At 45.4% G+C, this 18,033-nt stretch overlaps 1 protein-coding gene, 1 non-coding gene and 1 pseudogene across 2 annotated transcripts; 2 read left to right on the top strand and 1 right to left on the bottom strand.

Annotated features, from left to right (window-relative positions):
• Positions 1-865: 865 nt before the first annotated feature.
• On the top strand, positions 866-3,957 carry C4H15orf48 (chromosome 4 C15orf48 homolog). Its single transcript, XM_060098354.1, has 5 exons — positions 866-948; positions 1,087-1,148; positions 1,589-1,674; positions 2,595-2,655; positions 3,642-3,957. Exons 2-5 carry the CDS (start codon positions 1,113-1,115, stop codon positions 3,708-3,710), a joined length of 252 nt encoding a protein of 83 aa, XP_059954337.1. The 5' UTR covers positions 866-948; positions 1,087-1,112; the 3' UTR covers positions 3,711-3,957.
• A 3,879-nt stretch (positions 3,958-7,836) lies between these two features.
• On the top strand, positions 7,837-7,952 carry LOC132489671 (small nucleolar RNA SNORA22). Its single transcript, XR_009532062.1, has one exon. It is a non-coding gene; the product is annotated as a small nucleolar RNA SNORA22 (small nucleolar RNA).
• A 1,364-nt stretch (positions 7,953-9,316) lies between these two features.
• LOC132488128 (large ribosomal subunit protein uL22-like) lies at positions 9,317-9,847 on the bottom strand (annotated as a pseudogene).
• Between the last annotated feature and the right edge of the window lie 8,186 nt (positions 9,848-18,033).

An 18,033-nucleotide genomic window follows, 5' to 3' on the forward strand; every position in this document is an offset into this window, starting at 1 on the left:
TTTTAGATAACTGAACTTGCACTCTTGACTTAATCACAATTGCTAAGAGCAGGGTGCAGAAAGAACAGTGCTGCCTGATTGCCAGACAGACCGGGCTTCTGATTACATCTCCGCCGCTTACTGGCTATGTGCCTAGAGCATCTCTGAGCCTAGATAACATACCTTGCAAAAATGTCGAGAAGATTCCAGTACAGTGCCTGGCACACAGATACTGATTTAATTATTATTCCCGTGGTTCTGCAGCCGCCTTCACGCTCCGTTAAAGGCTAGGCTGCTAGCTTAGGGGTGAGTTCCTTCAGGGTCGTCTCAGAGATCTCCTGGAAACCTCTCCAGTTGATTCTTTTTGTTTCTTCTTCCTCATCTCCTGATTTTTTTTTTAATGGAAAAAATCAGGACAACAAGGAATTATTCTGAAAGGATATTTACAACTTAAATTATCTCCATAAGTGCGCCACATCACATTTTTGGAGCTTTTAATGCGACATGGATTAATTCTAGTTTACCTGCCTGCACCAAGGAGCCTCCCATGGGACCCCCGGATCTGCGGCTCCTTTTCCGGACCTCCTTTTAGACGGGCTGTTTTTCACCTGTTCTTGGCCATCCAAGCGCCCCTTGTTCTCAGTTCCACCCCCTTGCAGAGGCGCCAACGCCCAGCCTGGGCTCGCTCCGAGCGGCGGGTAAGAACCGCGGCAGGCGGCAGGGGGCGCTAGCGTCCGGCGGCGCGGCGTTTGAAGGCCCGGCGTCCCGCAGGGGGCGCCCGGTTGCCGGGCGCCGGGCAAGGAAAGCGAGTCAAGCCCCGCACGCCCCCTGCGCGGTCCGCGTGACCAGAACGCACCGGCCGGCCTTCCGGAGAGGGTGGGGTTGGTATATAATGCGCGGAGGTCGAGGTCGGCGTTCGGTTCTGGTCGTTAGCATCGTCCGCTCGCGGTTCCGCGTCAGGTCTCCCAGGTGAGCTGCCCTCGGGCGGAGGCTCTGGTGAGCCGCCTCGAGGCTGGCTTTGGGATACGTTGGACGGTTTGGAGCCCTCCAGGCTGAGTCCTAGTAGCTGAGTTTTGATCAATATCTTGGATTTTTTTTTTCTTCTAGATTTGGCATTCTACACCGAAGTCATCATGAGCTTTTTCCAATTCCTGATGAAAAAGAAGGAAGTAAGGTTTTATTTATCTGTTTATTTATGGCGGCGTTGGGTCTTCGTTGCTGCGGGTGGGCTTTCTCTAGTTGCGGTGAGCGGGGGCTACTCTTCGTTACGGTGCACGGGCTTCTCAGTGGGGTGGCTTTTCTTGCGGAGCATGGGCTCTAGGCGCGCGGGCTTTAGTAGCTGTGGCGCAGGGGCGTAGTTGCTCTGCGGCATGTGGGATCTTGCGGACCAAGGCTTGAACCCGTGTCCCCTGAATTGGCAGGCGGATTCTTAACCACTGCGCCACCAGGGAAGTTCAAAAGAAGAAAGCAAATTTTTAAAGCAACTGAAAATCTGACTAAAAATATTAACTTTTAAAGATGTTGAAGAAAGTATAAAATGATATAGAGCTATTCTGTTATATTTCAAGTGTTTCACATTGAAACGTCAGAGTATTTTGTTCTCTGTTAGCTTATTCCTTTGGTGCTTTTCACGACCGTGGCAGCGACTGGAGCTTTGTCTTTTGCTCTGTATTCCCTTCGAAAAACCGATGTGATGTAAGTAGGCATTCATCATTTATAAAAACGTTTTTAGCCGTGTTAGGTTGACCTTCAGTTTATGAAATGCATGGTATCAGTTTCCTGGTTTTCCCCCCAGGATAAGAATGTCGAATTGTGAACTTGGTTAGAGTCAGGGCCAGAAAGCATCCAGGTATCAGAAGACTATCAAATGATGATTAGTGATGAAATACGTTTACTAATGTAAGTTCCTTGTATCTAAATACCCTGTCATCCACTGGCCCTCCTCCTCTTCTCCTGCAGCAAAATAAAGCTTGTTGGTTTTTTTTTTTAACTTAAGTTTTGAAATTTAAAGTTCTTAGTTCTTTTGGGATATACATCATCTATCTTAATCATTTTAATAACATTTTAAAATGTCAATTCATTAGAAAGGTCTTTCCTAATGTGGTAGAGTTTATAGATTCAGTTGTCTACAATGAATGCAATCTTAGCCCTGGATATAAGGTAAAATACCATGTATCCTGGAATATGAGGAAGAGAAAAACCTGAAACTGATATTGACCGGGTGCAGGGCTCCGTAGAGCCGTAATGCTAGGCTCTGGCAGTTCATCACCTACTGGTTTCAAGCCCAGCCCTTCTGCCTCTTCCAGAAACTGGGGTAAGAGCATATTTGCTTGCTCTTAGCCTGGCACTTCCACCCTAATTGCTCTTCAGCTTATGAGAACATTCTCCAGTCTAGCCCAGTAAAGGGAATACAGACCTCCTACTCTGCAGAGGAATTGATCCTTGATGTTTGAGCCAAACTGTGAAGCTTTTTAAAGGAATGTTCCATCAATTTCAATTAACTCAATGCCTAAGTATGCACTCTGAGTCTGTCCCTAGCGTATTTATAAACCCAATATCAGACTTAGTTTAAATGCACTTATTTTAATGTTTAATCAGCTTTCTTTTATTTTTAGCATTGATCGAAAAAGAAATCCAGAACCTTGGGAAACTGTGGATCCTACTGCACCTAGAAAGGTATTGCTACATTAAAATGTGATTTATACTTAGCCGAATCCTTAGCACATTTGTCAGCAAAATAGATGTAATACCCTTTCACCTTTAGGGTGCCATTTAATGTGTAGTGCAAAGAGAGTGCTATAGGGTTATGGAGATTTAGTTTAAATCCTTGCTCCATTAGTCACAGGTGAGTTTAGATAATTTGGCCTCTCTGAGGCTCTCAGAATCTATAAAATGGGCACAATAATAGGGCTCTTCCTCAGAGTTTAGAGGATTAAAGAAGATAAGATAGAGCCCTTTAGCACAGTGCCTGGCCCATAGTCAGCACTCAGATATTAACTTTTATCATTATTGTGACACCTCATCTCCTTTTTTAATTTAATTTTTATTTTATATTGGAGTATAGTTGAGTTACAATGTTGTGTTAGTTTCAGGGGTACAGCAAAGTGAATCAGTTATACATATACATATATCCATTCTTTTTCAGGTTCTTTTCCCAAATAGGTTATTACAAAATATTGAGTAGAGTTACCTGTGCTTATTAGTTATCTTGTCCACAGCTCTGTGCCTTTTCCCTTATTGTATAACTTGGATCATTTGTACCTTTGTTGAGCAATTACAGTGAGGAAATTTTAAGAGCCTACTATGTGCCTAGCTCTGTGCTGGGGGCATCATACCTCCATTCACACAGAGCAGACACTTTTTGAGCTCATAGTTCACATAAAACCATAGGAAATTAAAAAATCTAGAACCTGTTGAGTGAAAGTAGGGTAAATGGATATGACCTTTCTCTTTGATCCTATAACACTCAGGAACCCAAAGGCTCTTTAGAGGGATAGAGGGATAGAACCAGCCCATATTATTGTTTTAGAGATGGGAAGAGGTGATTCGTTGACTACAAATGTTATGGTGATGCTTTTTACAAAGGGAGCTGTGTACAAATCCCAGAAGGGGACCTGAGGATGGACAGATCCTAACAAAACATTTTTATTCTTTTTTTAAAGCTTATAACAATCAACCAAGAATGGAAGCCTATTGAAGAGTTGCAGAAGGTCCGAAAGGCAACCAGGTGACCAGTCTTCGCCATTTTCTTCCAAAGAGTACTCTATGAATCTAGTGGAAACACTTCTGCACAAACTAGATTATGGATACCAGTGTGCGGAAATGCTTCTGCTACATTTTTAGGGCTTGCCTACGTTTTTAGACTCTGGATAAAGAATTATAAAGGTAGTGCAACAATAACCACGTAGTCCCAAAATAAGATTCTATGTTTATTTTCTTGTTGTAAATTTGTTTTGCGTATTGAAATTTTTGTGTTTATGATGCCTGAATGTTCTCCTTAAAATGTATAAAGAGTTGTTAAATTTGATTGTCTCCAATAAAATACCACTTGTGCGAGATTTCTTAAAGTTCAGGTACATATTTAAATAGAGGAGAAAGTCTATTTATGGGAGATAAACACATTCTGAAGCATGGAACTTCATCTTTTTAAATAACACCCAGTGCAAATTTCTGTATAAACTTTTTTCCCAAGTTCACTCATTCATCAGAAATCTATTGAGTAACTACTGTTATCCAGGCACTGTTCTTGTGCAGCTGAGATAAAGCAATGAACAAAACCAAACTTTGGAGGGAGAGGAATAAAAGATGGTAAGTACAGTGAGGAAAATGAAGACAAGATGGGGTATGAGACTTGCATGGGGATTGGTCTTGGAGGAAATACTGGGATTCTGGCAGTGATGGGAATGTGGGGCATGCGAGAGTAGCCTTCCAGATGCCAAGGCTAACAGTGGTGCTCCTGTGAGGCTTGGGGAGGGGAGGATGGAGAGCACCCCACAGAGTCTGGGGCTCCTCTTCACTGTGGCTAATGGTCCCTTGGAGATCAAAGGTACGATCAAACCCAGCATGCCCCTCAGCTCCCCCTTGACTGTTCTGGAAAGTGGGACCACATAGAAAATAGCTTTTCATTAACTTTTTTTAAAAATTGAGATACAATTCACAGAACATAGTATTCATCCATTTAAAGTGCACAATTCGGTGGTTTTTAGTATATTCACAAAGTTTTACAACCATCTCTACCATCTAATTCCAGAAAATTTTTATCACCCCAAAACAACACTTACCCATTAGCAGTCATTCCCCCATTTCTGACCCCTCTGCCCCCAGCCTAGGGAAACACTAATAAAGTTTATCTCTATGGATTTGCCTATTCTGGGCATTACAGATAAATGGGATCACACATTATGTGGCCTTGGTGCCTGGCTCTAACTTAGCATAATGTTATCATGATTCGTCCGTGTTGTAACACGTATCAGTATTTCATTCCACTTTATGACTAATATTCCATTGTATGGATATGCCATATTTTGTTTATCCATCAGTTGACAGACATTTGGATTGTTTCTCCCATTTGGCTGTTATGAATAATGCTGCTGTGGACAGCCATGTATAAGTTTTTGTATAACCATATCTTTTCAGTTCTCTTGGGTGTATACCTAGGTTCATTAACTCTTTTAAATAAATATCATAAATCCCTTTTTATTTCCATCTGAACATAATAGAAATTTAAGAGAAGGGCTAAATTCTCATCACCTTCACGGCAATAAGAATTAACTAGATCTTTCTAGAGACTTGGCAGTTCTGAAGGGATTAAAGCAAGACTACTTCTGCAACTTCTACTTTACTTATCACCTGAAATTTTCCCAGATGAAAATCTCCAATTATTGATTTCAAGGAATTACATGTACCAGTTAGGAAGTACAATTTTATTTGCTTAAGCTTCTAAAGGGTAATGTACCATATAGGCAAATAAAAATGAACAGCCTTGTGATGCTTGGCCAATTAGGAGAGCAAATTGTAGTGTTTGGGAGGGGACTGTGCCTTTCAACTTTAAAACACAAACCTGATTGAAATACAGTGGCTTTATGGGGTGAACAAGGCAGTGGAAGGTACCATGCAGCAGGTTTGGGAGGGAGAAAGGCCAACAGCAATATTGAAACTTAAATTTCAAAAGATTTATTGATTTTATTTTTGATAGTATTCTTAGCATTTCCCACACGTTTTATTTTGAAATTTTTCAAATATTCAGAGAAGTTGGAAAACCAGTACAAAAAATACTCACACTTTTTATCACTTAATATTTTGCCACATTTGTTGTATGTGTGAACTCTGAAAATAAGTTACAGACATCATAAAGCCATTCATGCCTAAGAGAAAGGACATTCTAGCTGTTATATCATTATCATTCCTAAGAAGATTACCATTAATTCAATACTATCACCTAACATATAATCCACTTCCATTTCCTCTGACTGTAATGTCCTTTATAACTGTAGTTTTAAGTCCAGAATCCAATCCAAGTTTCACTTGTTGCATTTGGTTGGTAGGTTATTGTACTGAGTACTTGACAGATATGTGGTCATGGAAGTGACTCCCAAGGAGCTTGTATAGAACTCTCTCTGCAGAGTTTGATCTGGATAAGATTCTCTTGCAAGTGGACTTTGAAGTTTTAAAATCTGAGACATAATAAAGACATTTTCAAGTAATTTAAATATTTAAGAAGTTGTACAATTGTTAAGCATTCACTATGTGATAGGTGGTGTGCTGGCCTCAAGGATCTGACATAGCAAAGGTAGATACATCTGTGAACAAATCCAAGCAATACAGTGACAATAAGGCAAGGATAGAAACAAGCACATGGTACAAAGGAAGGTTCCAAAGAAGTTGGGTCCCTGAAAGCCTAGTTTCTTCAAAAACCATTAATTAGGGTAAGATAGGGAGGGTGGGAGGGAGACACAAGAGGGAGGGGATATGGGGATATATTTATATGTATAGCTGATTCCCTTTGTTATAAAGCAGAAACTAACACAGCATTGTAAAGCAATTATACTCCAATAAAGATGTTAAAAAAACAGCCATTAATTAGAAGTCAGAAAGGCAACTGAAGTAGAGGCATGTATTTACCTAGCCATAGAGAGCTAAGACAACATCTCTTCAGAAACTTGTAGCAATTTAGTACATGAAATTTAATATTGGAGTGTAGAGTGGGATAGGTGAAATGCATAGGGGCTTTTATGCTATTATCCTGCAGGCACAAAGGAACCAGAATAGGATTTTAAGATGGGGAAGGAGATAATACAGTTTTCTCAAGGGAGTGTTGGCTATATCATCTAGAGGTGGGTGATGCTCACTGGAGGGCCATAACTAACCAAGGCAATGGCAGAGGGAATGGAAAAAGGAGGATGCATTTGAACGTGATTGAAGAGAAGACCTCAAGGCTTATTGGATGTGGCTGGGAGATGTGCAAAATGACTCCCAGATTTCTCACCCGAGTAGTTGGGTGCGCAGTGGTGCCAAGACAGAGAATACAGGAGGAAAATAAAATGGAATGTTCAAGGGAAGTGTAGATGAGGAATGAGTTGGGCTTTGGAACTGAACGTTGGAGAGCCCAGTAAGCTATCTAGGTAAGTTACTTCTCGAGAGCTGCCAAGAGGTGTGACTTGGAGACAGTTCAAGGGGTGGTAAAAGCCAGGGCGTGGGTAAAACTGCCTACAGAGGCAGCTCTAAAGTGATATGAAGACTGAACAGAGAGGAATGTCATCATGAAGGATGTGGGCAGGAGAGAGGATTTGGTCCCTGATGGGGATTGAGAGAAATGGGGAAGGAGAACCAGGAGATGCATCATGGAGCCCAGAGAAGAAGGAAGGCTCTTCCATTGTTGGTTTCAGTTTGCAATTAAACCAAAGCCCAGAGTCCTTCAGTTTTATGGCCTTGAGCCTTAAGCAAACACCTATAATTCTCTCATATAAAAAGAAGATGTGAAGTAAGCTTTCTGAATAAAAAAGTTAAAGTCACACACCATATCACTTAAAAATGAGTGAGGTCTAATTAAATACTCATTCATCATCATTTTTAATTTTCTTGGGGAAATTCTCTCACATTTTAGTTGAGACTTTGTGGGAGAATGAAACTACAGGCTCCGAAATCAGACCACTTTGCCACTTTACTACCCATGTTGCTTTGTACCTCAGATTCCTGGTCTATGAAATTGGGTTAATCTATTACTTGCTTGGGTTAGTTGTGAAGATTATGTGAGATAATAAAAGTTTCTGACATGGTGTTTAACATGCACTAGTTGTTCAATAAGTATTCCCTTTTTGCTTTTTAAAAAATGATTATCACTATAAAAGAGAAAGCTCTGTGCACAGTGAACACCCAAGTGTGCTTTATAGTTCCCTTGGCTTTGACTCTGTGCTAGAGCAATGTCTGTTCTTTTCCTCTGCATTGAAAGTTGTATTCAGAGAGTCAGCCCATTATATTAATTGTGTTTAAGGGTATGAATGATCTAGCATATCCCTTCATAAATTTGCTTTGTCATGAACTATATTTGCATCTAACTGGAAAAAAAGAAGAGAAAGCTCTTAATGTGTATAAAATTATATTCTTCCATGAGTGAGAACATTGCCTGTTTGAGATTCACACACGCCTACTTCTGGTAACTGGTCCACCTTTGGTTCACAGCACCCCAGTTATAAACCTTTGCCAGAGCACGAGCACACCCGAAGATAAACACATCTCACCTTTACTCTCACCTACTCAGACACCGAGCTAGAAATAAGAACCCCTGCATATGTGCCCACCTAGACAGCCTCACATCTAGAAAAGACATAGTAGCAAAAATAATTATTTTTATGTGTATAATATAAAAATTTGTCCTTAGCAACCACTGTCTACATTTTAGTAATCACTATATTCCACAAGTACACTACACATATTCTTACATTCAAAGATGATGGTATGGAGCTTCCCTGGTGGCGCAGTGGTTAAGAATTGGTCTGCCAATTCCACTTTGAATTACAGAAGATACTATTTTTTATGCCAGGAAAACTTCTTTACTATTTTAATCCTAAAAATGAATAAATAAAAATTTAAAAATTCCTATTGCTCTCTTAGGTACATATACTCAACTTCACCCTCCTTCCTTATTCAAACCACATACCATCATTTTTTAAAATATATTTATTTGTTTATTTATAAATTTATTTATTTATTTAAAGTTTGAAAATGGCTGTTTTCAAACTTTAGCTGTGCGTCAGACTCTCCTGAAAGGCACGTTAAGATGTGGATTGCTGGGCCCCAAACGCAAAGATTCTGCTTTAGTAGTTCTGGGGTGGGACCTAAGTATTTGGGTTTCTAACGAGTTTCCAGGTGAATCTGATGCTTCTGGTCCAGGGACCAGAGTTCGGACTTATGATACATATATAATAAAATATTGCTTATTTGGAGAGTGGGCATACTATGTAAAAAACTAAACTCCACTTTTTAATATTTACATCAAGTAATATATGTGATTTTTCCTTTACTTGGTTGTGTGTAATCATGAAGTTGTTACTGTTCCCTTGGTGTTTATGTTCTAAAGGTCATGTTGTTCAGGTTATGTTGCCTCGGGCAAGTTAACCTGATTATTTTATTTTATAATTCCTTTGCTTATCTGAATTCTCCTTACCAACATTAATGAGAAATGGATTCATATTGCAAGGCAAATGTGACCTATTGTTTGCTTGTTATTTTCTAGACAAGTTCATTGAGTTAACCACTGGACACTTCTCAAATTTTGTTTCAGATTATTTTTTGAAGTAGCACCATTTATTTTACTTTTATTTGACTCTTTTTTTTTTTTTTAACTGAATTTATTCCCAGGCCATAGTTTTTGCTTCTTCAGTTTCTTCTGGGATATCCTTTTCTTCTATGCAACCTCCTCTTCCGGTTTAGGAACAATCTGCTCTTTTTCAGTAAGGATCATCTCAGTGTGGCAGGGAGAGCTCATGTACTGGTTGATCCCACCATGAGCTCTCTAAGTCCTGCACTGCATCTTGGGAGCTGTGTTCACCTGGATGTATTCAATGACCAGAGGATCTACACCTAAGCCCTTCAGTTCAGCGTTACTCTCTGCATTTTTGAGCATGTGCAGTAGAAATTCAGCACTCTTTTGGAGCCATTGACCCTGCGTCCAGCCCCACTGTTTGGCCTGGGCACACCTACCAACTCCACCATTGTAACGACAGAATGGCACACGTTACTTCTGTAAAGTGATATCCTTCAGATACTTGGTGGATTTTTGGACCTGCATACCCTTAATGGCACGAAGATTTGAACCTCTTGATTTGCATGATTTTTGTGGGTTTTCTGGGTCAAGAGAATAGCGAACCATTTTCAGAGGCCACCTTGGGCTGCTTACTGGGAAACTGCACCATTTGTTATACTTTTTAAATTATTTTTTAAATTGAGGTATAATTTAGACAGAATAAAATGAACAGGTCTTAATGGTTCAGTTAGAGGAGTTTTGAAAATTATATGCACCCATGAAAGCATCATGCAAAACATGCTATTGAACATTCCTATCACCCGAGAAAGTTCTTGTGGCACAATTTACTTTTTAAATTAAAACCCACTAAATTGTAAGCTTTAAAAGGGTGAATTTTATGGTATGTGAATTACATCATCAAAAAAAATCTGTTCCACATTTACTTGCTTTCTCACCTCAAGAACTAACAGAGGTTTCCACCATATGTAGTAATCCGTCCCAGCCCCCCCCCATATGTTACATTTTAATTGCTTTCTTTTTCGAAAACAGGAAATTGGAGATTACTGAAGATTGTAAGAAGCACATCAACAAGACCAGCTGGGCCAGAGCTTGTAGTTTAGGCTGTCCCTGTAGTGACAACAAATAGGCTTCCCTGGCCTCTGGTGTGGAGAGACCCGGAAGCAGAGCTCGGACAATGGGTTTACCTTGTGTCTCAAAGTTGTAAATATTACCACCCACAGAGTAAGGGCCCAGGCAAAGTACAAGAGTTACTGTAGCGGAATAAAGATGTAGAGAATGGACTTGAGGACACGGGGAGGGGGAAGGGTAAACTGGGACGAAGTGAGAGAGTGGCATGGACATATATACACTACCAAACGTAAAACAGATAGCTAGTGGGAAGCAGCCGCATAGCACAGGGAGATCAGCTCCGTGCTTTGTGACCGCCTAGAGGGGTGGGATAGGGAGGGTGGGAGGGAGATGCAAGAGGGAGGAGATATGGGGATGTATGTTTACGTATAGCTGATTCACTTTGTTATACAGCAGAAACTGGCACACCATTGTAAAGCAATTGTACTCCAATAAAGATGTTAAAGAAAAAAAAAACCCCAAAGACTATCCCGGCAATGAATCCTCTCCAGGGCAAGGCTGTAACCAAGCTAAGCAAGAGAAGTTACGGTTGGCTTCACAACTGGATCAGTATATGCTTCCCCAACGCTTCTGTCTCCGTGTGTGTCAGAGCTTGCCCAGAGAGCAGGGAGCCCTCTGTGTCGCCAAACCAAATCCTCCCAAACCGCACTAGGAATCTGGCTCATTCTTTCAGTAAAAACGGCTGTTCTCAAACTTCAGCTGTGCGTCAGACTCTCCTGAAAGGCACGTTAAGATGTGGATTGCTGGGCCCCAAACGCAAAGATTCTGCTTTAGTAGTTCTGGGGTGGGATCTAAGTATTTGGGTTTCTAACGAGTTTCCAGGTGAATCTGATGCTTCTGGTCTGGGGACCACACTTTGAGAAGTACTGTGCTGAAACGGCTCCTATAACATTTGGTAATTAGTGGGGAATTTCACCCAGTTGTTAACACCCTAGACCAGCCTTGAGATGTCAGTTGAACTCTTGCTATCGGGAGAGCAGGGTCAGGCCAGGCATGGAACACCCAAAGGGTGGGAGTGCCTCTTCTGGCCAGGCTGCCAGGCTGCCAGGCTGCCCCGGCTGCCTGTTCAGTCACATTGATCCCAGCACCCTAACCTGAGGAGTGGTGGGTCTAGCAGGTACCCGTGGGAGTAGATGCGGATGCATTTGTGAACATCTTCATTTCTCTGCAGAGGTGACCGTACTGACCACCCATGTCAGGACAGATGGCAGTGGTTCTGCTAGTTACAATCAAATCTGACATTAATTCAGCTTCATGTTGGGCACAGTGGGCAGGGAGCAAGCAGACAGGTTAGCACCTGACTCTAGGCTCTGCAAGTCAAGAGCTGGGTGACCTGGGTGGGTTTCCTAACTTCTCAAAACCTTGCTTGGCAAAGGGGGATTCATCTCAGGGGTAAACCAGTGAGGTAGGTTAATATTTAGAAATGTCCTCACTGAGATATCTCATCCCTGCACTGTTTCCTCATTGCTCTTCTTCCCTCCAGTGTTAAGCCAGAGTAACTTTTGCTTCAGGGTGAGGACTGGGATGCAAGAACAGTCCTCCTCCAAGTGCAGCTTGGTGGGCTGGCAGAATCCGCATCACCTGGGTCTGCACCCCAGACCTGCTGAATCTGAATCTCTGGCAGGGAGGCCCAGGATTCTGAGTTTCAATACACAGACTTTTCAGGTTATTGCATGGCTAAAGTTTGAGAAGCTCTGGTCTAGAGCAAATAAATATTAATGTAGAGGCTTCAAAATCCATAGCTGAGACCACAGCCCTCCCAAAAGCCAATATGCATATATGTGTGGCAAGTTGGGAGAGAAAGGGTTTTGTTTGGAAGACAAAGCTCGGGAAACTGAGCCCAGAAGTTATGTTCTAAGCCACGGTATCTGGAAGATTTTATGATGGCGTAGTAGCCCTCTTTACATCCAAAAGGAAAACCAATTTGATCAGCAGGAAGGAGACAGGATGAGAAAGGGCTGAGATTAGATCTTAAAGGATCTACAGGGTTTTCAATCTTCTTCTGAGTGGCCTCACGAGACCCCAGCTTGAAAAGGCTTATTAGGTCGGTCAGACTCTCTCAGAAGCTTAAAGTAAGAGACAAGGGTGACAGCCAGGAGAGAAGTCAGGGCCGTCATAGGGCTACTTACACCTCAAGTTACTGAGGGACTAGAGGTGGAAAGAAGCTAGTCAGGAGAGAGAAAGGGGACCTGAGCAGAAAGCCAGGAAGAAGCCGAGGTGTGGGCGACAGCTTGTGTCCAGAGCCAGTAGGATTACTGTTAATGAGCTCAGAGCCCTGGGAAGGGGTGAGGGCAGCTCAGAGCAGAGCATCAGAGGGCACAGTCATCATCCATCTCCTGATGGTGGGCAGACAGTTTGGTCTATGCCTCATCTGACTGGTCTGAGAGTCCCTCCTTCAGGCCTGCCCTTGACCATGCCCCGAGCAGACCCTGGAGAAGGTTCATTTGGGATGGTCCCCTGTGGACTTCTGGCTACAGAGGAGCTGGCACTAAGGAGGGGAAGGGGCTGGGAGGTGTCTGGGCTGCACTGCCCTGCAGTGTTGGGCAATCTGGGTGTGTCCCGAGGTTCTTGGAAAGTTGGCTCATTATCTTCACCAAAAACAACCTGAGGCACCCATGGTGAGGTCAGCTTCAGTTTAAGCTGCTTCGAACACACACACAAAAAGTTCTTTTTCTTCTTGACCGGAAAACTTACACTTAAAAACTTGAGCCTGTTGTTGGGTGAGGCCTATGCAGCCAGGAGATGCGGGTTTCCTCTTGCTCTGAAGGACCTTGGGGAAATGACCCACGAGCAGTCAGTATGTGCTGGCACCTTGTTAAGCAAACCCTGGAACGTGGTCCATAATGTATGGGTGGGTGGGTGGGTGGGTGGATTGATGTGCAAACCTCTTCCTCAAAGGAGCCTTCCCGGACCCCCGGACAGGCCCTCTTGTCTGCACTTCTACAGTCCTGTGACCCTCTCCTTTAATAACTTTTTCACGGTGTCATTCTATGCGCATTTGGAAAATTAATTTCTTCCCGCACAAATCTGGAGTGCCATCCGGATTTTTCACTCATCATTGGATCACTAACCGCTGGTGTGTGCCTGGCGTGTAGTAGGCACTCATCATACCTATTTGTTGGTAAAAGTATGCCAGAGTTCAGTAACGGCATGAGTCTTTGTGAAAGGATTCATCACTGGGTTGAATCATCCAGAAAAGGAGGAGGAGGAAGAGGAGGAAAGCATCTGCACAGAGGATGGGAGACGACCTCCGAGGTGGGTCTTAACAATAAGGAGCTGGTTATGTGGAGAAGCAGGGAAGGGCGTTCAAGGCAGAGGGAACAGCACCTATAAAGCCAAAGAGGGCTGGAGGGTGTGGTGCAATCTGAGGACGGTGTGACAACGCAGGAAGGAGCGTGGGGCCCACGGTGGTGGGAGATGAGGCTGGACAGGCAGGTTGTAGCCCGACTGGGAAGGGCTTCAGGGCTGGGCTAAGAGCTTGGAGCTTTACCCTGTCAGGCGGGTAGAGACCCATCATGTTTGTGAGCCAGGAAGGCAAACAGGGCACACCTGTGCTTGGTTTCCTTCCTTAAGGTGGTAAGGCAGCCACTCCCAGTCCAGGTGAGTCCTGCTTCAGAGTCACTGTGCAGCCCCTGCTCTAGGTCCCTGCCTGGGAGAGCCTGTCAGGTTGGGTCCAGCTTTGCCCCACTTCCTGGTCAGAGGGGCAGATGAACAGGTGGGTGTGGAGGAAGGTGTGGGGGGCGGGGGGTTGGCCATGAGGCTTGTGAGTTTCACTCACTGGAGGCATAACTTTCAGGTTCAAACCAGCTGGAGAAGCTGGGGCAGCCTACCCCAGACACGTGGGCAGCAGGGCTTAGCAAAGGGGCCCCAGGCTGAGTGAGGGCCAGGAGGCTGTCTTTCTTATTTGTTTGTTTGAAAGCACGATTGCCCTTACCGGCTGTGGTACCTTGCTTGGTCACTAATTCCCTCTCAGGAGCTCAGCTTCCTCAGCTGTTAAGTGAAGGGGGCCGACCAGGTGATCTTCCAGCTCTGTGATTCCGAGGGAGGAGGAAGCTGCGGGAGCAGCGTGGGGCTCTGCGCATAAGCTGCTGGAGGTGGGCGACTCCCAGGCAGAACAAAGCCTCTTCTAGAGGGACAGGCGGCTTTTGCAAGCGGGTGAGTGACAGGCCTCGCCTCCCTACCCTACCTCGGCTGCTCCTGGACCGGCTGCCACCACGGGACTTGGGCGGGACTTCGGCGGTGGGAGTGGAGTTCCTCCCCAAGACGCAGCAGAGGGGAGTCCAGCCGGCTCGGCCAGGCTGCCCCGGGGTGCGAGAGCGCTAGAATGCAAGAGGGTCCAGCTGCTCCCGCCCCCTTGGGGTTCCCCTCCTTTCCCGGTGCCCCTCTCTCCCCGGGGCAATGAGTAGCCCACAGAAGCTAAGCCCAGGGGCAGACACCGGGCTTCGGGGCAGGATGGTGGGTGATAGCAGGAAGTCAGCAGGGGCTTCGGGGCCAAGAGCCCGTGGGAAAGATGGGGACGCCCCCTCCCCCCACCCCGGAAAAGCCAGCCTGGCCGAGGGCGCCCCTCGCCCTACAGCCGCCCTCACCACGCCGCCCCGCCTCCTCCGCAGCCCACCCCTCTCACTCTTTAACTCACAGTCGCCTGAAAGCTCTCATCTTCACAAGCATCCTTGTTTTTAAAAAAAACATTTCTGTTTCCTTTATTTGCACTCAGCTCCAGCCTTCATAAATATGCGAAATCGATGTAAATAATTTTATAATGAAAAAAATTTTAAATGCAAACATTCACACGTGGATAAAGAGGGACCTAGTGGTCATTCGCAGGAGCCCTGTGCTGGGCCTCGGGGACACAGGCCTGTACTTAGCGTCCTCACAGGGGTGAGACCCACCACGGAACCACAAGGGGGTTCAGGGAAGACTCCCAAGAGGAGGGAACCTTGACCCGATACCTGGGCGGTTACAGAGATCTGGCCAATTGAAGGAGAGAGGGCATCTCAGGAGAGGGAATGGTGTAGGCAAGGCCGGCAGGCAGGCCCCGCCAGGAGTCGTGGTCAAAGAAGGGAGCTGAGGAGGAAATGTTCCTTTTCCCGCCCTCATCACAACTGTAATCAATTATTTGTATAAGTATCTGCTTGAGATCTGTATCCCCTGCTGGTTTACAAGCTCCAGGAGAGGAAATGCTGTACATTATATTTTCTCAGGATTCTGGTGCCCAGCACAATGCCTGACACACAGTAAGTGTTCAATTAAATTGGCGTTAAGTGAACGAGTAAATGAGAATTCTCATGTTAATGTGGGTTGGGTCAGTAAGGGCTGAGAAGCCAAGCTAACTAGAGTTTGGGTGTTATCCTAAGAGCAATTGGGATCCACTAACAGTTTTACATAAGGGCATGACTTGGTCGGCTTTGTGTCCCAGGAATCCCTTTTTGGCTTTGGTCTGGAGAATGGCTGGAGACAGAGTCCAGGCGGCAGAGACATTGTCCTTACCTCGGGGCATTGTTATGATTTTATTACTTCTTTATGTGACTCTCCCCTAAGTAAGCCGTGAGCCCTGGAGGGCCGGGGCCGGGCCCTGTTCACCTCTGCAACCCCGTGCCCAGTACACTGGCCAGCACGGCATGTGGTAACTGCTCAGTGGGTGTTTAATGGGTGAAATTCTGATTGGAAGTTGCTTATGCAACTTTAAGGGTAGGTGATGTTGTTTAATACATGCAATGTCATAGGCAACTTTCAAAACATGAGGAACATGAAAGAAAAAGTCATTTAAGTTTGGGAAGCAGTGGTCAGAGGTCTGGGAGGCAGGGTGGGGGAGGAGGAGGGGTGTAGGGTGATGGAGGGGCTCCTCTGAGCTGTGACAGTTGTTGGACCTATGAGGCCTTCTAGGTTTGGCATCTGCCTGAGATGGGAGCCCGTGGAGAGTAGGTTTGGAGGACTAGGTGGAAAGTTGGGTGCCTGTGGGACATCCAGCTCCAGATTGGGGTGTCTCCAGCAATAGAAGATTCTGGAAGCCTTAGGGGTGAATGTATGGCAGGATATGGGGAGGAGGGCTGGAATGCCCTGGAGAGAAGAACTTTTAAGTAAGGGGCCGAGGACTGAGGGAGTCAGGGGGGATGGAGAAGCACCAGGAGCTCCTACCTCAGGACTGTGAGTGAGCCTGTGACTTCTCTGTTCCCTCCAGCCTCGTCCTTACGATCCCATTATAACAGCCCCGGACAGGCACCAGCACTGCAGAGCCTTCGGTGAAACCCAACTCCATGGGGCTCAACTTTTGTGTGTTCTGGGCTCACCTCCCTTTTTTTTTTTTTTTTTTTTTTGTGGTACGCGGGCCTCTCACTGTTGTGGCCTCTCCCGTTGCGGAGCACAGGCTCCGGACGCGCAGGCTCAGCGGCCATGGCTCACGGGCCCAGCCGCTCCGCGGCAAGTGGGATCTTCCCGGACCGGGGCACAAACCCGTGTCCCCTGCATCGGCAGGCGGACTCTCAACCACTGCGCCACCAGGGAAGCCCCTCACCTCCCTTTTGTGGTCACAAGAATGCCACATTCTGTGTTTCCCCTTTGTCTTCACAAGCCCCGCCTCCTGGACTTTACACTTTCCTCCACTCAGTCGCTTATCTCATTTCTGCTTATCACCCTCCTCATGCTCCGGGCTTTCCTTCCCTGAGTTCCTCCAGATAGTCCTGCCCACCCCACAGTGAGCCAGGCTCTCCACCGCTGTGTCCTGGGGGAACCAAGGGTGTTTCCCAGTTTCTATCCGCTTCCTCCCCTTCCCTCCTCTCTCATCTGCCTGAGAAAAGGTCCTGCACTGGCAGCAGCCGGTGGAAAACCCCGGGCCAGCTGCCCTCCCAGCCACTGCACATCCAGGTCCCCCAGCTGCAGCGGTGCTCTGGCCAACGTATAACAGGCACTGGGGGCGGAAAGCCCTAATGGGTCACATTTCCTGCTTTCTGCAGTGTAAATATTCCCACCGTGACCGATTTCAAGCTACCAACAGGCTGTCCCTGAATGCAGAATTGGGAACAGATGGGCAGTAGTACACTGTCACATAATATTTCCAGCAAGCAAACACAATAGGCATAGACAGCCTCAAAAGCAAATATAATTACAAAATGCAGTAAAATAGGAAGTTTTGAGTATTTGCTGCTTCTTAAAAATATAATTTATTCTCTTGTAAGATTTTGTAATTTAATTGTTAAAATAATGGCTGTTTTAACAACTGCTTTGCACAATTCCTGAAAACTTAACAATTGGCTCTTGCAAGCAGTACAAACCAGCTCCAGCAAACCACTGAGTGCCACCTGGGCCAGGAGAAAAGGGGGGGATTCCAAGCCCCAAACTTCAGTGCACTCTCGCCTGGCATCCTCTCCCTGCCCAGGCCGTGTGGGTGTCAGTGTGGGTGGCATGTGACAGGTAGCAAGCCTCTGAATCCCCATTTAAAGTCAGACCCAGGAGGGGCAGAGCTGGGCCCTGGGCACCTCTTCCACCCACAGATGTGTGCTTTCTGCGCCCGCCCAGGCCGCAGCCTCTGGACACCCACCCTGGCGGCCCCCAGAGCCAGGAAGTTCGAGTGGTGCAATTTCCTTCACCCTGAAAAGTGTGAAATCCTGTGAGGATTGGAACTTGCATATTTCTCAGAAAGCAAGCTTGCCCAATCACCTGCAATGAAG

This window comes from Mesoplodon densirostris, chromosome 4 (genome assembly GCF_025265405.1).
Source record: "Mesoplodon densirostris isolate mMesDen1 chromosome 4, mMesDen1 primary haplotype, whole genome shotgun sequence".
Taxonomy (NCBI): Eukaryota; Metazoa; Chordata; class Mammalia; order Artiodactyla; family Ziphiidae; genus Mesoplodon; species Mesoplodon densirostris.

Excerpts from the sequence above, each read along its gene's own strand:
- C4H15orf48 (XM_060098354.1), top strand. The coding sequence starts at position 1,113 with ATGAGCTTTTTCCAATTCCTGATGAAAAAGAAGGAA. Across the intron at positions 1,675-2,594 it reads CTTCGAAAAACCGATGTGAT|CATTGATCGAAAAAGAAATC; the intron begins GTAAGTAGGCAT and ends TTTTATTTTTAG. Across the intron at positions 2,656-3,641 it reads ATCCTACTGCACCTAGAAAG|CTTATAACAATCAACCAAGA; the intron begins GTATTGCTACAT and ends CTTTTTTTAAAG.